The sequence below is a fragment of the Rattus norvegicus genome, chromosome 2 (assembly GCF_036323735.1).
Source record: "Rattus norvegicus strain BN/NHsdMcwi chromosome 2, GRCr8, whole genome shotgun sequence".
NCBI lineage: Eukaryota > Metazoa > Chordata > Mammalia > Rodentia > Muridae > Rattus > Rattus norvegicus.
This window is the reverse complement of record NC_086020.1, coordinates 35,616,136-35,635,292: the sequence shown is the minus strand read 5'-3', so window position 1 is coordinate 35,635,292 and position 19,157 is coordinate 35,616,136. Positions and strand designations below refer to the sequence as shown.

Below are 19,157 nucleotides of genomic sequence, written 5' to 3'. Positions count from 1 at the left end.
GTAGCTTTGTTTAAATTCATTTTGTAGCCTAGACAGACCTTGAATTTGAGATCCTCTGGCTTCCGATGTGCCGGGATTACAGACCCTGCAGTTCCTGACTCAGTCTCTCATTTTTCATGGTTGGATCACAACAGATAAGCCCCAAGCCTGGGAACCAGATAACCACATAAGCATATGAGTTATAGAGTATGTTCTACATACTACAGGGACGGGCAGGAATAGAAAGGGGATCATTCTGCGGACTGGGAAGAAAACAGAGGACTTCACGGGCTTACAGAGCCATCTGCCGGCGTTTTATGTGCATGGTGTTCTGCCTGCCCGTATGTCCATGTGCCGCATGCTTGTCTGGGGCCCGTAGAGACCGGAAGACAGTGGCAGGTTCCCTGAAATTGAAGTTAGAGATGGTCGAGATCCACCAGGTGGTTGCCGGGAATCATACCTGGGTCCTCAGAAAGAACAGCCAATGAGCGCCCTTAACTGCTGAGCGATCACTCCAGCTCCTTGTCTGTCATTTCATCCTAAATACATCCATTTCCCTTTCACACAAGTTCTAAGATCACTCTGGGTCTCTTGAAGGGACACTTTATATTTTCATTATTTCCTCAGGTTACACAGGAAAGTGTTTAAAGTCTAGCATTATGACAGCTATCTGTTTTAAGCTTACCGGGGCTAGCTTAGGCATCTGTGGTAAAAAGTCCTGTGTGCAGCTACAGCACTGATAAGCCTTGAGCACCCGTCCACTTTTGTGTGCGTTTTTATCTGCCGCTCACTGGTGATACATTGGTCCCAGCCTCTCCGTGCTTTCCATGTAAGCACACAGCATACATTGTGCGGGGAATATTTAACAGTCCACAGTGGACAACAAGCAGAACAAACCAGCCCTTTACAGATAAAAGCCTCTGCCCCAAACCTGTTACTGTAAAGTCAATCTATACCCAAGTCAGTAGTTACTGGAAGAAAAAGTCTTATCTTTTGATTAAGTCACATCAGTACATCCAAGGCATAAATGTACTCAGAAGTCGAGTTTTAATATTTTATAACTTTCTCACTGTCTCTTGCTGTTTGGAATTAAGACATTCTTCATGTGTACTGTCAGCCTCCTAAGCCACGAGAAAGTTGTCTGTACAGAGTTGGCATGCTACCGTTTGGTAGGTCGACTGTCTTGTCACTGTGTGACAGGGTGGGGCTGAAGACTTAGCTATCATGGGGATTGTTTTAAGAAGGCTCTGAGCCTATGCTCCTGTCTCCACTCAGGAGGAGATCTCTCTTCAAGAAGCTAGCCAAGCAGCCTTCCCCTTTACTCCACACCAGCCGCAGTTTCTCCTGCTTAAACCGGTCCCTGTCATCTGGAGAGAGCCTCCCTGGTTCCCCAACTCACAGCTTGTCCCCACGATCTCCAACACCCAGCTATCGTTCTACCCCCGATTTCCCATCAGGTAAGTAGATCTTCTAGCCTAGACAGCCCTAGAAAGGGAGGTATGAACCAGGCGAGGCTTTGGGAAGGCAGGCTGGATCTCACATGACAGACAGCACTCACAGAGAGGACACAACTGGGGACGATTCTGACCATGAGAACATAGCAGGTTAGAGGGCCATGGGGAAGCTTGTAAAAAGCCTTCCCTGGACTTCTAGGACCAGGAGTTGACTTTCTATAGACCAGGATGGGATGGGAGTACAGGAAGAAATGGGAAGGCATCTGGTTGCTCATCATCTTGTGTTTTCCACCCACAGGTACAAATTCTTCCCAGAGCAGCTCCCCAAGTTCAAGTGCCCCCAATTCTCCAGCAGGTTCAGGGCACATCCGGCCCAGCACCCTCCATGGCCTGGCCCCCAAACTCAGTGGGCAGCGATATCGATCTGGAAGACGGAAGTCAGCTGGCAGCATCCCGCTCTCCCCGCTGGCCAGGACACCCTCTCCAACTCCACAACCTACCTCTCCTCAGCGTTCACCATCCCCACTGTTGGGACATTCCCTGGGCAGTGCCAAGATCACTCAGGCCTTTCCGAGCAAGATGCACTCTCCCCCCACAATCGTCAGACATATTGTGAGGCCAAAGAGCGCAGAGCCTCCCCGCTCCCCACTGCTGAAGAGGGTGCAGTCTGAGGAAAAGTTGTCACCCTCCTATGGCAGTGACAAGAAGCACCTGTGCTCCCGCAAGCATAGCCTGGAGGTGACACAAGAGGAGGTACAGAGGGAGCAGTGTCAGCGGGAAGTGATGCTGCAGAGCCTAGAGGAGAATGTATATGACGCGCCTTCCCTCAGTCGGGCCAGGCCGGTAGAGCAAGGCTGTCTGAAACGCCCTGTGTCCCGGAAGATGGGCAGGCAAGAGTCTGCAGATGACCTGGACCGGGACAAGCTGAAGGCCAAGGTTGTAGTAAAGAAACCAGAGGAGAAACATGAACCCCACCAGAAACCTCACAGCCTTGGTAGTGATTCAGAAAGCTATGCCCTCTTCAGGCTGGAGGAGAGAGAGAAAAAAGTGTACCCCAAGGGATTGGAAAGGTCAGGTCACTTTGAAAACACATCAGCAGAGTCACCTTCAGTGGGCAGCCTGCTGAAGGACACTCTTCACAAGCAGGCCAGTGTGAGGGCCAGCGAGGGGGTGACCTTAGATGGGGCAGCATGCAGTCTGGCCCCCGGGGAGCACAGCCAATCTCTTGGTGACTTTAAACGGGCCTCGGCTTCTGGCAACCTCCACGATAGTGTGTGCCCCATCTCTGACAGGCCTGCTCCTGGAAAGGTTGAATACTCAGAGAAGGCCTCTCAGGCCAAAGAGCTCCTTCGAAGTGAGAAACTAGACAGCAAGCTGGCCAATATTGATTACCTCAGAAAGAAAATGTCATTGGATGACAAAGATGACAGCCACTGTGCCATCCTGAAACCCAAGATAACGTCTAGCACCCATGAATGCCTGCTGGGGAACCCCGTACGACCCATGGCTGGGCAACAAGAGACCCTGTCAGCCTCTGAGAACCGGGCATTCATCAATAGTACTCACACACCTCAGATGAGTGGTGTTTCCTTTGTTCCTCTCAAAGCCCTAGCTGGCCGGGTAGAGAATGGAGGGGAGAAACCAGGCTTAGCTGTTCCGGAGTCCCCTGTCAGGAAGAGCCCCTCTGAGTATAAGCTGGAGGGCAGGTCAGTTTCATGCCTGAAGCCGATCGAAGGCACCCTGGACATCGCTCTCCTCTCTGGACCTCATGCTTCCAAAACAGAGCCTTCCCCAGAGCCTGCACAGAGCCCCAGCCCAGGCATCAACGTGGGACCGTCGGTGCCACCAGCTCTTCCCGGTAGCAGTGGGAAAAAGGGAGATTCCGCTAGCCTGAGAGAGCCTTCCTCAGCCAACTTAAAAGTGAATAAATCTTACCTGCAGGAGCCTCGGTTCCTGCCCCCGAGCCGGGCTCTTCAGGACTCTCTCGCTGCTCCTGGGCCAGACCGGAAGTCAAAGCAGGAGAGGACGATCATTCATCCTTCTGCCAGGAGCACAGCAACTGTCACAGAGAGCAACCGCCAGCAGAAAGAGAGTGGCCCGGCCACACACCAAGACCGCTCCACCGACACCAAGGTCCTCCCTGGCCCAGGGCAAACCCTACACAATGCGGACCCGCCCAGGCTGTGTACCCGTGCGCCACTCCCACCGGAAGCGGCCTCGAAGGAGAAGCCGTGTCTGAAGGAACCATCTGCAAAGGTGAAAAGTGAGTGGTCCGCCATAAGGAATGATGGACACAGAGATCCCTGTGTGAAGCTATGTCCTGCAGAGGCTGGTAAAGTCAGTGACAGTTCCAAACCCCTCCCTTCTGGGGGAAGGACCCATCCTGATTTCTACAAGCAGACCCAGACTTCGGAGAAAGCATGGGCATGTGCAAAAACAAACCACAAAGATAGCCAAGATGAGGTGAAGTCCCTGGCCAGGGAGGACTCCTTACACTCAGCCTCACTTTTGTATGAAAAGGAGGTAGGCCAGGCAAGAAAAGGCCCAGAACCCAAACCTGAAGTCCCAGCTACCCGGTGCCCTTCTCAGCCGCCAGGAATTGAGGGGGAGAAGAGCGAAAAGCTCTCTGCTGCCCCCTCTTTGCAGAAACAGGCTCCCAAGGAGCCAGACAGGAAGGAACAGGCCCTGCAAAGGTCTGGAGGCGGTGGCCCTCAACAGCCCCCATCCACCAAAGAGCTGGCTAACTCAGCAGCTTGGCAGCATAGCAGTTCTCCAAGCCACCCTTTAAAGAAGGAGCCGGGGACCAAAGCTGCCGCTGCAGAAGCAAGCATCAGCCTTCAGGACACTCCCCGATCTGCTACAACCACCACCACTGCCATTGCCACAGCCACCACCAGTGCTGGGCACAGTGACTGCAGTAGCCATAAGTCCCGGCCTGGCCCTGACCCCAGCCCTTCAAAAGCTAAGCACCAAGACAGGCCCCTCTCCTCACAGAAGCTGAGTGCTGGGTCTGCAAAAGGCAAAGAGCCTGTCTCTCAACCCATTGGTGGTTCCGTCAGAGAGGGCAAGGGTGGCAGCAAGGGCCAATCGGACACATTTTCTGCCATCCCGGCCACCCAGGGCAAAGCAAGTGATGTGCTTGATCAGGGAGAAGGTAGGGTCACTATCATACTCCACACCGAAGAGAGTCTTCTAGATGCCAAACTGAAAGCCACCAATGGAGGGGGTCCCCCAGAGATGCAGGAGAAGCATCTACCCAGACAAGGACATCCAGGGCTCAGCGAAGCTGCAGACCAGAAGCTTCTCGCTGCTGGTGAAAAGCAAAGCCTGTCTCCAAAGCATCCCAAACCATCCACTGTGAAAGATTACCCCGGTCTGTGCAGACAGACAGACAAAAGCCCAGGTCAGCAGGCGACCATCGGGGACAGGAAGGCAGAAGGGAAGAAATGCACAGAAGCACTTTATGTTCCAGCCCCAGAGGGCTACAAGCTGGAAGCTAGTCCTTCCTTCCACCATGGTGAGTCCGGACTCAAAGGCGCAGAGAGGCCAGCCGTAGGCATGGGGAAAGGCTTCTCTGAGTCCAAGGGGAAAGGACCTTGTCCCCAGAAACCACCAGCTGAAGCAGTCAAGCCCGGCGGCATGAAACGGTCACCCTCTGCCACTGTGCAGAGCTCTCTCCGCTCAGCTGCACCCCCGGAAAAATCTCTGAGTTACTCAGCCAGCTTTCCTGAGGCTCAGCCTGGAGTGCGAGAGGTCACTGCAGCCAGCAGCAGCCCCTCATCTGCCAAGGCTGCAGTGGGGACCTCAGAGGGCCCAGCCCCCAGCAGCAGGGACCACAGGAAGTCTGGAGGAGACAGCCGAAACCAAATGATAAAGAGTGACTCTCTACCCTCCTTCCGCCTCTCCAACTCTACCCTGGAGTCACATTTCCAGGATCCACAGGTGCCCAGCATGGCAGGCCACCGAGACAGGGCACTGTCAGTAACTGCCGCCACAGGAGAACCCAAAGGGAGAGAGCTTACCCAGCCTCCCCCAGTCAGGAAACAGAATGTGGGCAAAGACGTGACCAGAGCACCCCCAGTGCCAAGTGCAGATCGCTCGCTCCCTCTTTCCTCAGAGAAAGACGTCGTGGTTCGGCAGAGAAGGGGCAAAGAGAGCTTGCGGAGCAGTCCTCAGAAAAAGGCCTCCTAACATGCAGCTCTGGTGGCAGGGCTGTGAGACCCAGCCCAAGCATAGCTGTGACCGGGTCTTTGTCACCTTACAAACCAGCACTGTATGGGAATGTCCGCCAAGCAGAGCCCCGAGGCTCACTGAAGAGGAGGAGAGACAGAAAAAAGAGAACTCTCTTCCAGATGCCTTCCCAGTAGAAACCGGTAAAACTGTTGCCAAGATAGTGTTTGTACAAAACCTGCCTTCCCAGAGATGTGTTGGTGAGGAAGAGAATCTCTCTCTGTACATAACCTAGCAATGTGTTTGGTTCGGGATGTAGAGTGTGTACCTTGCTGCTGACCACCTTGTTGACCGAAGCTTTTCTAAATGAACACGTTTGTTTTTACCGCCTAATTATAAAATGTAGTCATGAAGCAAAGTGGTCAGCCCCGGGGGAGGGGAGGGTGAAAATAGAAACCTGCCCGTGACCACGAGGTGTTTTTGGTCTGTGGTTTGAGAATAGTTCAAGGCTCCATTCGTAGAAGTAGAGTTAAAGATGAAAGGAAGCCCTAAATACAGTAGATGATGAGTTTTTGTGTGTATATTTAACCAGGATTTCTGATTGTACTGAATCTGGCTACCTGTATATCTCTGAGCTGCTGCATTTGGACCCCTCCACTAGGAGTGGCCAGGACAGGGGGAGCTGGGCATCTATATGACAGCCCTTGTAGGGGACATTTTGACCCTTAGGTCTAAGTGGCCAAAAAGGCAATTGCCCTTGTCTCTGGATTATATGTCTGGTGTTCACCGGAGGGCACACAGGGACTTATAAAGACACTGCAGGTCAGCTTGCTTGCTTTCTTTCTTTCCTTCCCTCCCTTCCAAGCTCTTACCCTCAGGCCTTTACGCTGTGAGTCCAAGAAGCACACGTTTACGGCGGGCACTGTACAGGGGCCCTTCCGGTGAGGAAACAGGAAAATCCCTGGCTGCACACAGATCTGCTAGCACTTAGGTGGAACAACATGCATTAGGCGTCGGAAGAGGTTTTAAATTTGCTTTTGTTGAGGAGAAGGACGGGGGGTGGGGGGGTGGATTTTGGCATCATAGCATATATATTAAAAAAAATAATCAGGACATCAGATACATTTTAATACATAGCTGGGGCCTTACGTTGTAGATGAAGCTTGCTGTTTTTAGCAAGTTCCTGGGTTTCACATTCATTTCTGATGCATCGAATAGCTCCACACATTTCATAACACAGTCTCTTTATTTGTATGCAAAAAAAACCCACTTTACTGTATTAATAAAGAGCGTCATTTTGTAACAAAGTGACTGGAGCTATTTGGTGCTTGGATGTGAGCATCCTTTTTACTTTTGCTAAGCCTTATTTAAATTTTGTATACCATGAAATATGTAGAACTTGTCAGATCATCCTAGCTCTGAGGGTTTTTCTGGGTTGTTTCTGTTGTTGCGATAGGTTTTTATGTTTTGTTTCGTTTTTTGTTTTGTTTTGTTTCGACGGCTCGTTTTGAATTGTAAGACGGCACTTGCTGACTAAGACACAACGCAGACACACTTTTGTAAGTTGCTTGGGATCCATAACAAGACTCTGTTCTCTAAGAGGAAAAAAAAATTACAAATGAGTAATGAATCCAGCTCCTGACCCCTTGGGGGTGTCTCGGGTGTCTGTACACCATAGGGTTGTTTATACGAGCACAGCCCTGTGGATTGTAAATCACCTAGTGAGGTTGTAAGCACTCCAGAAACAAAGGCATTGCATCACCAACTGCTTGGGTTGCCCTTGGTTGCAAAGCCAGTTGGCGGTGGGAAAAGGAAAGAAAAAGGGAGCATCCGCCCCACCCCTGTCTCCCCACCCCCATACATTCTAGCCATCCCTCATTGCTACATTACAAAACTGTAGAACAAATAAATATTTTTTACAAGAACTCAAACGGGTCTCAAAAAAAAAAAATGGTCTCAAAGCTTACAGTGCATATCTGGTTGGCAGATCTAATAGCCCAATCGTTCTCCACTCAGACATCAAGACAGGTCTGTCCAGGAGGTAGTTCATGGCTTATAGCCTTTGCTTTTTAACTGTCCGGGTTTTCTTTAAAGCACAGCTAGCTGCTTGTTTACAAAGGATATTTTTATGTATATTTTGTATAGTGTATTATCATCATTTTGCCAAATTTGTTTTGCATTTTGGATGAATAGAAGAGTACTTAAGGTTGCTTATGTGTGATACCTGTTCGTTGTTGTGAGGTCTCCCCAACCAGCTGGTAGTATTTCTCCCGTGTTCTCTTTGGTCAGTCTCTATGTGGTTGTAAGACGTGCCCCTCGGTAGCACTCCCAGCTCTAGACTTACCAGCTTCTGTCTGTTAGGACCTGTGCAATAAAGTGTTTGCAGTCTTATTTTCTCTGAGAAATACCCCCCATGAATGTCATAATTGTTGTATATTGAACAAATATTTATACTTATGCAGTCGCATAACGTTGAATAAAAATTTAGCATGAAAGATAACTAGTGTGTCTTTTTGAGTATGTACGTATCTATGCATGCCACAAACGCGTGATCCCTTGGCTTCCTTGGGAATGCTTTCTGGTTTTCTTTTTTTGCCCTACACAAATGGTTTTCTCCTCAAGGAGAATCTTCCAGCTTATTCCTCCTGTCTTGTCCCCAGCCTTTCACAGAATATACCAACATACCCACAGATACTCACCCACCTTCCCAGCGAAGAGGTCTCATCTCCCATGATTTCCCCTGTTCTTTAAGATTCCAGTCTAATGATTACCCCGTTTCAAAAACCCCCTTTCCTTGCTTCCTTTTTTCTTTTAAATATTTATTTACTATGTATATATCATACAGCTTTCTGCCTGTATGTGTGCCTGCAGGTCAGAAGAGGGCATTGAATCTCAATACGGATGGTGGTGAGCCACCATGTGGTTGCTGGGAATTGAACTCAGGACCTCTGGAAGAGCAGTCAGTGCTCTTAACCTCTGAGCCATCAACTCTCCAGCCCTCCTTGCTTCCTTCTTTACTGGCCAAAGCAGCATATGTACTTGATAGTTCTCAGTCCCACTGTCACTCTCAATACCAGGGTGTGGCTTCCACATACTGTCCACACTGCTTTGGGGGTATAGTGTTCCTTAAGTACAGAGACTACTTCCCAGCATCACTTATGTAGCCCATGTCCCACTCCTGACCAGTATCCCCCAACTTGGCTCCTTTTTAATTCAAATCAAGACTATTTTTCCTTCTCACACATGTATAACCATGTGAAAACACATACACAGAAATCCAACATGCATTCCCATTCTCTAATGTTCCTTTCTTCCCTCAGACGGTCTTGGGTTCCTCATCTTTCCTCTGATCACATCCTAATTTTCTGCCAAAAAGATTTCTCTCTGGTAAAACAAAGCAACCAAAACAAAAAACAAGCAAACAAACAAAAAAAGAATCTGATCATTTCACAAACTTTGTCATTAACCCCTACCTCCCCCCACTCCACCTGCGCTCTCCTGCCCTGAACAGCTTTAGTTTAGTCTGTCATTTCCTCTCACAAAAGTGACTGTAGAAGCTTCTTAAATTTCCCTCTCTCTACTGTCAGCCCTCTACTCTTTCTCACAATGACTCTAGACAGATTTTTACACATACACTCACACAATACTGCTTTAAGTACTTAAAAAAAACCCTTAAACATTCTTTTTTTAGTCTATCTTTTAGGACATTTCCTAATGTTTTAAGAAAGTTTCAGGTTCCCAGTACTTTATAGAGGTTTTTTTAGTTCACATTTCTGGAGCTGAAAGCCCAGAATTGGCTAGTTCCATTTGTTCAGCCTCTGGCCAAGGCTTCGTGGCAGCGGCTCTCATAATGGTGGAAGCAGTTGCAGAGAGATCATATAACAAGATGGGAAGCCAAAGAGACCCAGGAACCAGACTTGTTCTTTTCTACATAAAAGGCTACCCTTTTGAGAACAAACCAGAGCCCAAGACAATATTCACCCCTTCGAAGAGTGGCATTTCCAGTGTCCTACCTACCTTTATGTGGCTTTAAAAGCTCAGTGTTGCCATCTTGAGGAAGGAGCTCCCAGCATTTAGTCACTCCCAACAGTAGCAGTGAATAGAACCCCAACTAGTGAATATGCTTTGCCTTGGGTACCAGGAAAGGCCTTTCCTAGTAGGCTATGGGATTCATTGCATTATCTTGGAATTTTCTGTTCCTCCATGTAGATCTTTCTGAGATCTAGGCTTCCTGTTTATCTGTCCTGCTTCTTTTTTCTGTAACCATAGACAGAAAATAATAATTCCTTAGCTAAATTTAAGAAAAAAATGTTAATAGTGCCTATCATTTTTTGTAGCTACTTCATGAGAGTGCCACATTATATACTAGATGCAAATCTTTTTCAGTCTGTGCAGCCTTGGGTTATATGCTGTTTCATTGTAGCCATTAGGAAACCATGACCCAGAAGACAGAGGTTAAGAGACAACCTAACCTTAACTTGCAGGCCTGGGAGTTGACTTTCTGTACTCTGGGCAAGACACACCTGCCCTCTCCCTCCAACCAGGTCTTTCTTCCATCCTCTTTTTTTTTTTAACTTATAATGTAAAGGGGGTCAGAATCACATTTTCTTGCTTGCATGTCATAATTCTTCCTGCTGAGATGCATACTTTTATACATGAAAATGATCGCTTTACTACTTGGTACCATGCTATGAAGAAAAAAAGCTCAGCTTCCTCATGAAGGAAAACCTCCAAAGGTATCAAGTACATATATTTTCAGAACCACTAGTAGCCACAGCAGGAGTCATTACTCAACCGGTTTCTAGTGGGCATATAGCACACACATTAGAGGAAGAAATGAAAGACGGGGGTTCCAAAGGTACTTACTTTGTTCCAGACTGAGCAAAACTAAAGAGATCGTTAAAAGGGCAGACTGAACTGTCGTGTTCCTGTGATTCTGGTTGCTGGGATGGAATTCCCTGTGTCAGCTTTTTAGCCAATACTGTTGGGAATCTCAAAAAATGCATTCCTCTTTATGTATATGAGTTTGTGTGCACACGTGCACACACATGCACACACATGCACACATACACATCCCTTATTTCATGTCTAGTGCCCATGGGTATTAGACCCCCTGGAACTGGAGTCAGTTATAGACAGATGAGCTGCCATGTGGGTCCTGAAAGATGAACCCAGGTCCTCTAACGAGAGCAGCAAGTGCTTTTATAACACTGAGCCATCTCTGCATGCCCCCATCTTTTAATTTTGTGAGTACAGTTAAATGATTGAAGCAATAGTATTCCTCTAACAAACTGAGGACTATACCTTTTCTTGAGCCCAAGGCATTGTTCTTAGTGAATCTCTAATGACAGGGCCATAGCTTTCAGAAATTATAAATTGTCTTTTGGCATAAGAGTGGGAATTAGATAGGGAGAGAGGTCTAAGAGTATCATGCTTAGATAAATTAAAAAAAAAAAACACTAATCTACTCATGAGAGGAGATCATATTGGCCCCCTAACAGTCAAGCTCTTATAAGCCAGCAGCTGGCGTCTTTCATCCCCAGCATGCACATGAGCCTCACAGGACTCTCATGTTTTGCCTCAAGACAGCTGGGTAGGGCTAAAAGTTCTGAAAATCTAATGATCTCTTCAGTGAATCAAATGCTACTCACTATCTATTTGGCCATAGCGAGGAATTACCAGGCTCACGCATCTGTCTCCTCAGGTGTTCTGAAGTACGGTCAAGTTAGAAGAGCAAAGACAGAAGAATAGTGTTTGAGTCACTCCGTGAGAAACCACCAATAGAGCATTAAGATATTTGCCACTTATTAATGAAACAACAAATGGTATTACCCATATAACTGCTAGTGCAATAACCTAGACTTTAAGAAACCTGTCTATTCAAAATGGGCCCAACAATGCCTATATCCCCTGATTTCAAAGCCAGCTAGAGGCAGAGCTACTTCTGGCTCACTAGTTTTTCTACATTTAGCCCAATTGTTTCTCCATTGAAGTTTGAGACATTCTGTTAGCATTTCTTTCCAGTCTTCCTAGAAGGAAGTTACTTTGGGTCTTTATCAAACATACAGGTTCGAGGCTGCATCTCAAAGCAGTTGACATTAAAAAAACCTCCAGGGAGTTGACTCAGCAGTTGAGAGCCCTGGCTGCTCTTTCAGAAGCTCTGAATCCCATCATACACGTGGAGGCTCACAGTCATCTATAACTCCAGGTTTGGGGTCCCAATGCCCTCTTTCGACCTCCATGAACACTGCCACAAGTTGTGCATAGACATGCAGACACATAAAACACCCACACACCCTAAATACAATTTCTAAAGTAGATTTCTTTCCTTGTTTTTTTATTCTTCAAGAAACCTGGAAAATGGTTCATAATCATCCAATGAGATTCCACCTAGTTCTTCTGATTAGGGCTGATCTACAAGTGTGTTAATCTTGTGTTCAAACTGAGCTCTGGCTAGTATGTGACTGTGATGATTTAGACCCTTGGGTATGAGATACTCATAATTATCAATAGGGAAAGAATTTAAATATTTGCTTACCTACTTCACATGCTTAGCAATGTCTTCCCTCTGCTATCTTACTTGAGCCTCAACATAATCCCTTGAACTAGCCCATGGTCTCCCCATTTTCCAGGTGAGGAAACAGACCCACACATGCTGACCATCTTTCTAAACATCACCAAGTGGCATATAAGGCTAGGCTGTTCTCACCGAGCTAAAACACCATTCTTCCTTTAACACAGAAAAAGCATATAGTGCTAAATTACAAATTTTAGAATTGGTGAAAAATTACAAGGTAAAGGAAGATGATCATTTTCTATAATAAGACTCCTTTATTCTAATTACTCAGCAATTTCCCACCTAGTATTTTTGGTTCCAAACACAAATGCAACATAAAGAAATCTAGCTGTGTCAGCTACAGACATGTATACCCTTCAATGCAGGTCAAATATTAGGAACCAAATATTAGAAAATATTAGGGTGGTGAAATAACACCAGAAACTTATTTCCTACTATTATGTTTAACTCATTCCTTCAGATAATACAAGTGTATTATTCCTCTCTATTAGAGTAAGTATTATACACATGTCATACAGTAAGAGCTATCTTAACAGAAAACATGGCAACATCTCAACGAATTCTGAAACCACAAATGACAAAGGACAAGGTCATTTTCTCATATCTGCAGTTGAGGATCGATAGTTGATCTTGTTCAAAAGAGAATTCCTTATACCAACCACTTAAGTTTGCTGGTGTTTATTAAACAAAGAAAACCACAACTTGAATCAGGCAGGTTTTCAAATCCTGCCAGTGATAAGACAATAGTGGTAGGAAAATAGAAGTGGTAGCGAAAGAGTCACTGGCAACAGCCTAAATCACCTAGTCAATTAGTATAGAATAAGTTGTTTCCAGCTTAAGCAATTGGCTGCCTATGGGGTCTTCTTTTACTCACCAAGCTTGGCTACGATGATTAAATGGTAGTGCTTTGGTTCATTGGCTTCAGTTCTATGTGTTCAGTCTATATACAAGGTCTCCCACAAATCCTATTCAACAATTCCCACTGTGTGAGAACCTGACCAGGATCTAGATCAGTGTGTCCACTCTCAGGAGACATCATCTCTAGAATATAGTGTCCTCATGTCAAACATTTGAGTTGTCCTTCCAGACTAGAGGCCAGTTACATTCCATCAGATGGCTTTATGTAGATATTCAAGACTTTGAGGAAGCATAGTGTTCAAGTAGAATGATAAAAGACTAGAACAGTCTCTGAAGCATGCTTTCTAGTCAAGGTCTTCCAGAAGAATCAAAAGTCCGACAACTCAAGAACAGACCACGTGAGGAGTCTAACCTACCCATTTTATTCAGTCTATTTAATTCACTTGTAACTGAGTATCTGGCAGTCCCCAATGTTCTTATCCAACAGGTACAATGTTCTAGTAGTCCAAGGGTTCCCCAAAGTTGGAAGATAGACTCAAAAGTTTTATTTCAATCTATGCTGGAAGGGCTCAAATAGCCAACGTCTCCCATTTCTCCCCCATATTTACAATTATTCTGTGCACTCTACATCGACGGCAGAGCCGTTAGCAATGAAAACTAAGACTCAGCAAAGACTGAGAAGCCTTGAAGCCCATTCTGGGTTCATATTTAACATGAAACTTAAATCCCAATGCAGTCAATCTGATTTGGTCAAACCTAGAGGTGTTCACTTGAATTGCATATCTTAACAGTCTTAGCACAACCTGGCTCGGTGTGAAGGCAGAGAAAAACATTCCCTGGATTTCAGTCAACATCTCTTCTTCCTGATGTAGGATGAGCTGTTTTAGGAAGAGTTTCCCTGCTATTGTTATAGGAATTCTTTATCTTGTCCAAGAATAAGATCTTTATGCTATCAGAAACCTATATTTATCATGGTTCCCTTCAGTGAGTGGAGATGACAGTGCTTCAAGCAAGAGAAAATAACATCTATGAAATGATACTGCCCAAGGTAGCTGTGTGTGTTGGTTACTTTTGTACTGTTGTGATAGAGCACCATCACAAATGCAACTTGTAGAGGAAGGATTCACTGAAGTCACCATACCATAGTCAGAGACCAGCTGAGATTTCACTAGAAGTCTCACAAAAATGGACAAGAAAACTCTGTAGGAATAATGTTTTTGGGTACTGTGTAAGGATATCCTTGTGTTATCCAAAGGCTGATTTCTCTGCCCTCATGTCTTGTTTCAATCTGGACACAGCTTTGCAACGCTCATGTCAAGAATCTCTTCTGTCAAATCTCTGTAAGCAATGTTTATCATTTATTCTCTGCCTTGTTAATAAAAGCTGATCATCTGATGGCTAAACAGAAGAGGGAATAAAGCGGGACTTCTGCCATCCAGGGGAAGGAGAGAAAGTGAGAATAAGACAATTTGAACCAAGAGGAAGGATGAGAAAAGACATCATGAGAGTTCAGTTGGAGCATGGAAGGTCCTAAATGCAAGTATTATGGGGATTTTGGCTGGAAGGTAACCAGATTAGCCTAAAGGCTTAAAATATATCAATTGACCTCCCAGATATTGTCATAAAGGCTTAAATAAATCTTGGTCTCTCTGTGTCGTTATTGGGGAATTCGCTAGGATAAAGAAAAACAGCTGCTGTATTAATTTACAGCACATATTTATATTAAAATTACCATTTATAACCCAGTATCTATCTATTCTAGTCTTTTAAAATTATTATGCTCAGATCAGGAATATCAGGCTTCTGCAACACGTTTATATATATGCAACACATTTATTTAGGAGATTCACAGAGGCCACCAAATGCTCAAAGTTAGAGTTACAAGAAGTTGTGGACTACCGCAACGGTGCTGAAAATCAAACCTATTTCCTCTCAGTGTTCTAAATACCTGAGTCACTTCTTGAACCCCTCATATGTTTTTTTAAGAGCATATTAACTTATCCACACAAATACAATTCAGAGATGATCCAAGACCACTTATTGAATGTGCTAAATTTTGTGAAAAGCATTGTCAAATCTAACACTTGTCTCCATTCAATAGTTTCAGAAGACCTATTTTGTCAAATTATAGAATACAGCTCTTCCTGGAATAAGAACATAGGTTAGCAAATTACCTTCCTGCATACTTATGCCTTCGATATGGGTGCTCAAGTCTCAGACATTTTAATTACTTTTTAACTTTAACCAGCTTGATCAAAAAGCTTTTTCATAAGATTCATCTCCCACAAAACATAACCTTTCTATCCAGTCAATTATTTGTTCTGGAATGTTTTTCTTTTTTCCTCTCTCTTCTAGTCACTCTACTGTGTACCAACCAAAGCACTTTTAAAAACCAACAAAATAATATGCCTTTCATACTTTTCTAAAGGGTTATTTTAAATTATGTGCATGTTTCTGTGTTGATATGAACACGTGACTACAGGTATCTATGGATACCAGAACAGGGCACTAGATCTCCAGAGCTGGAGTTACAGACAGTTGTGAGTTACCTGGTGTGGGTGCTAGGATCCAACTGTGCCATTTTACGTGCAGTAGCAGGAAGCACTCAACTGCTGAGCCATCTCTCAAGCCCCATTCCCTGGAGCTGAAGTTACAGATGATTTCAAGTCATATGACATGGGTACTGGGAACTGAATTTGGGTCCTCTGTAAGAGAATCAAGTGCTCTTAACCATGGAACCATTTCTCCATCCCTAACAGTGTAGCATTTCAAAACGTTATCCCACACTCAACAATAGTAGATTGATGCTTACTTATTTTTGTCTTAATAATCTAAGAATCACCTGTACTCAATTATAAGCTGAGTAGATTTGAAAACTATTTAGAGAATATCCCATCTAGCAACCACAAAGCACAGTTTTACTTTTATTAGCACATGCAAAAATTATTTTTAAAAAAATAGACCATGTATCCGGGCTGTAGAGATGGCTCAATAGATAAAACCCCTTCTGTTCTTCCACAGAACCAAAGTTCAGTTCCCAGCATTCATATTGGGTGGCTAATAAACACCTGTTACTCCCACTTGAGAGATTATAACACCTTTTCTGGGTTCTGTGGGCATCTGCACACATGTGATACACACACACACACACACACACACACACACACACACACACACACTTAAATACATTTTTGGTTTGGTTTGGTTTGGTTTTTTAATTTCAAGATGGGGTCTCATTATGTAGCCCTGGCTGGCCTGCAATTTCCTCTGTACATCAAGCTGACCTTGAAATCTCATAGTTCTACCTGCCTTCCCAATACTGGGATTAAAATATGTCCCTCAATGTCCAGCCAAACTGGATAGCTGTATGTAGAAGGGTGAAACTACATTCTTTTACTTGTACTAAACTCAACTTCAAATGGATCAAGGATGGAAACATAAACCTGGTACCCTGACAGATAGATAAGAAAATAGGAAAAATGTTTGAACTTAGAGGAACAGGAAAAACTTTTAAACAGCACCCCAATACCATGGGCACTAAGGCCTATAAAGGACAAATAGGACCTTATAAAGGTAAAATGTTCTGCATAGCAATGGACACTAAAAGCAGCCTATAAAACAGGGGGAAAAGGGGTTCTTACCACTTACACATGTGACAGTCCATTTTTTTTAATATACAAAGAACTGAGAATCTAAACAAGAAAACAAAAGGCCAATAAAAAACAACAAACAGACAGACAAGCATGGAGGTGTAGGACCCTATCCGCCATGCCACTCTAAAACTACGTAAAGATCTGTGAACCTGAACACCAGGTAGGGACTATCAGAGCCAATCAATCCACCTGCATACTTACATGACAAAATGTATGCCTCAGCCTGGAGCACACATGTAGGGCCTCTCCCTTCAGAGCCAGTCTACCCCTCACCCACCAAAACACACCAGATCTACATGATAGCTGGTACTCCTGACCCCAGATAGGGACCTTCAGCTGGGCCTCTATGCCATACACCTTCATGTGAGGAAGGTATGGCATCTTGCCTCTTGTTCCTAAGGAACACTGCCCACTCCCACTGTGATCCCAGTCTCTGCCATTCAAGGATCATATGTAGGAACCAAAGAATCCTTTCCCGACTTCTGAAGATCAGCCTAAGCCTACAGAGGTTTGTTAATGGGATCAGAAATTACAACCATCCCTGGATGATCTGGGACCCTACTGACCCCTCATTAGCATGTCAAGACTGAACTGAAGCCACCATTCAGCTTGTCTATAACCTGATAGAATGGGGTAATAGAAAACAAAGAGTCAATCAACCTCTTAACAAAAGTGAGACCAGGTATCCATACCAGGAAATTCATCAATGGCCATATTTCAGATGCCTGGTTCCCATTGAAAAATACAAACAACATGAGTAACTAAAATATATCTCCTCTAGAAATTAGCACCATCGGGCTGGAGAGATGGCTCAGTGGTTAAGAGCACTGACTGCTCTTCCAGAGGTCCTGAGTTCAAATCCCAGCAACCACATGGTGGCTCCCAACCATCTGTAATGAAATCTGCTGCCCTCTTCTGGTGTTTCTGAAGACAGCTCCGGTGTACTCATATACATTAAATAAATAAATCTTTAAAAAAAAAAAAAAAAAAAGAAATTAGCACCATCATCAGAATGCTCCCTGAGAAAAACAATTTATCAGAATAGCTATTATAAGTATGTCAAAGAATTGAAAGATATGAATAAATGCCTAAGTGAAGACTGTAAAAACAGTTAAATTAAATAATAAACACATTCAAGATATGAAAATAGAATTTGATAAAAGATGGAGTCTCTGAAGAAAAGCTGAACTAAAATAAAACTGAAAATGAAGAGTTGAGAAACCAAGCAAGCTCAGTGGAAAGCTGCATCAAGAGATTGGGTCAAATGGAAGAGAGCACACCAAGTTTCCAATGTAGAAGAAATGGATCACTCACTAAAAACTCCAAAGAACAAACAAGAAAAAGCAAGTCAGAAGGGGAATATGCAAGAACTCTATAACACCATGAAAGGACCAAACCTAGGAATCACAGACAAAGCAGAAGTGGAAGAAACTTTAGTCAAAAGTGCAGAAAATATTTTCAACAAAGTCATAGAAGAAAAATTCCCAAATCTAAGAGATGTTGTTAGTCAAAGTGCAAAAGGTATATTTAACACCAATAGACAGAACTAGAAAAGAAATTCCCTGTGTCTCAAAAATCAAAACACTAAATGTATAGAATGAAGAAAAAAGTATTAAAAGCCATGAAAGAATGACAGTGCCACATATAAAGGCAGGCCATTAAAATAACTCCTGAATGTTTTTTTAAATATTATTTAAAACAATTTTTAAATTTAAAAATATTTTGATCTTTTTTTTCCTCTTGCCCAAGTTTGACCAGATCCTCTCCTCCCTCCTCTCCACCCAGTGTTTAAGTTCTTTCTCAAAACAAGCAATCTAAAAGCCCAATAATGACAAAATGCCAAAACTCTAGAAAACAAAATTCATCACCCAAAACTATAGCAAAGTCAAATTATAACCAAATAAACACACACACACACACACACACACACACACACACACACACACTGACTGTACCCTGAACCGTGAGATATGTCAGTGTAGTTGATACATCAGTGTCACTCCATTGGAAAAAACTGGTTTTTCTGCAGGTACAAACAACAATTCTATTGTTAGTCTTTACCCTAGTGGCTAGGTTTACATTTATTAATTCATACATTTTTTAAAAAACACAACATAATAAAATGTAATATAGGAAAATCTATCACATCAAAGTTGGATAAGACAGATCAACAGAAAGGAAAGAATCCAAGAGACAGCAGAAAAGTCAGAGACCCCCTTGTTCATACACTCAGAAATCCTATAAACGCACTAAACTAGAAGCCACAATGTAAGTGCAAAGAGCCTGGTATAGACCCATACAGGCCCTAGGTATGCTGCTTCAGTCTTGTGAGTTCATGGGAGCTTTGACTTAGAGGACCTTGGTTTATTGGTATCCTCCATCCCCTCTGGCTCTGACATACTTTCTTCCTCTTCTTCCACAGGGTTCCTTGAATACCTGAATGTTCAATAAAGACTTGAGAGCCAA

General features: G+C 44.2%; 1 protein-coding gene across 28 annotated transcripts in view; it reads left to right on the top strand.

Annotated features, from left to right (window-relative positions):
* Positions 1 to 8,103, top strand: part of Mast4 (microtubule associated serine/threonine kinase family member 4) — a 591,901-nt gene extending 583,798 nt beyond the window's left edge. For all 28 annotated transcript variants that reach the window (XM_063281113.1, XM_063281110.1, XM_063281115.1 and 25 more), the window contains 2 exons: positions 1,255 to 1,436; positions 1,732 to 8,103. In XM_063281113.1, coding sequence (XP_063137183.1) covers positions 1,255 to 1,436; positions 1,732 to 5,624 — 4,075 coding nt within the window. In that variant the 3' untranslated portion in view covers positions 5,625 to 8,103. The remainder of the gene's footprint in view (positions 1 to 1,254; positions 1,437 to 1,731) is intronic.
* The last annotated feature ends 11,054 nt before the right edge of the window (positions 8,104 to 19,157 follow it).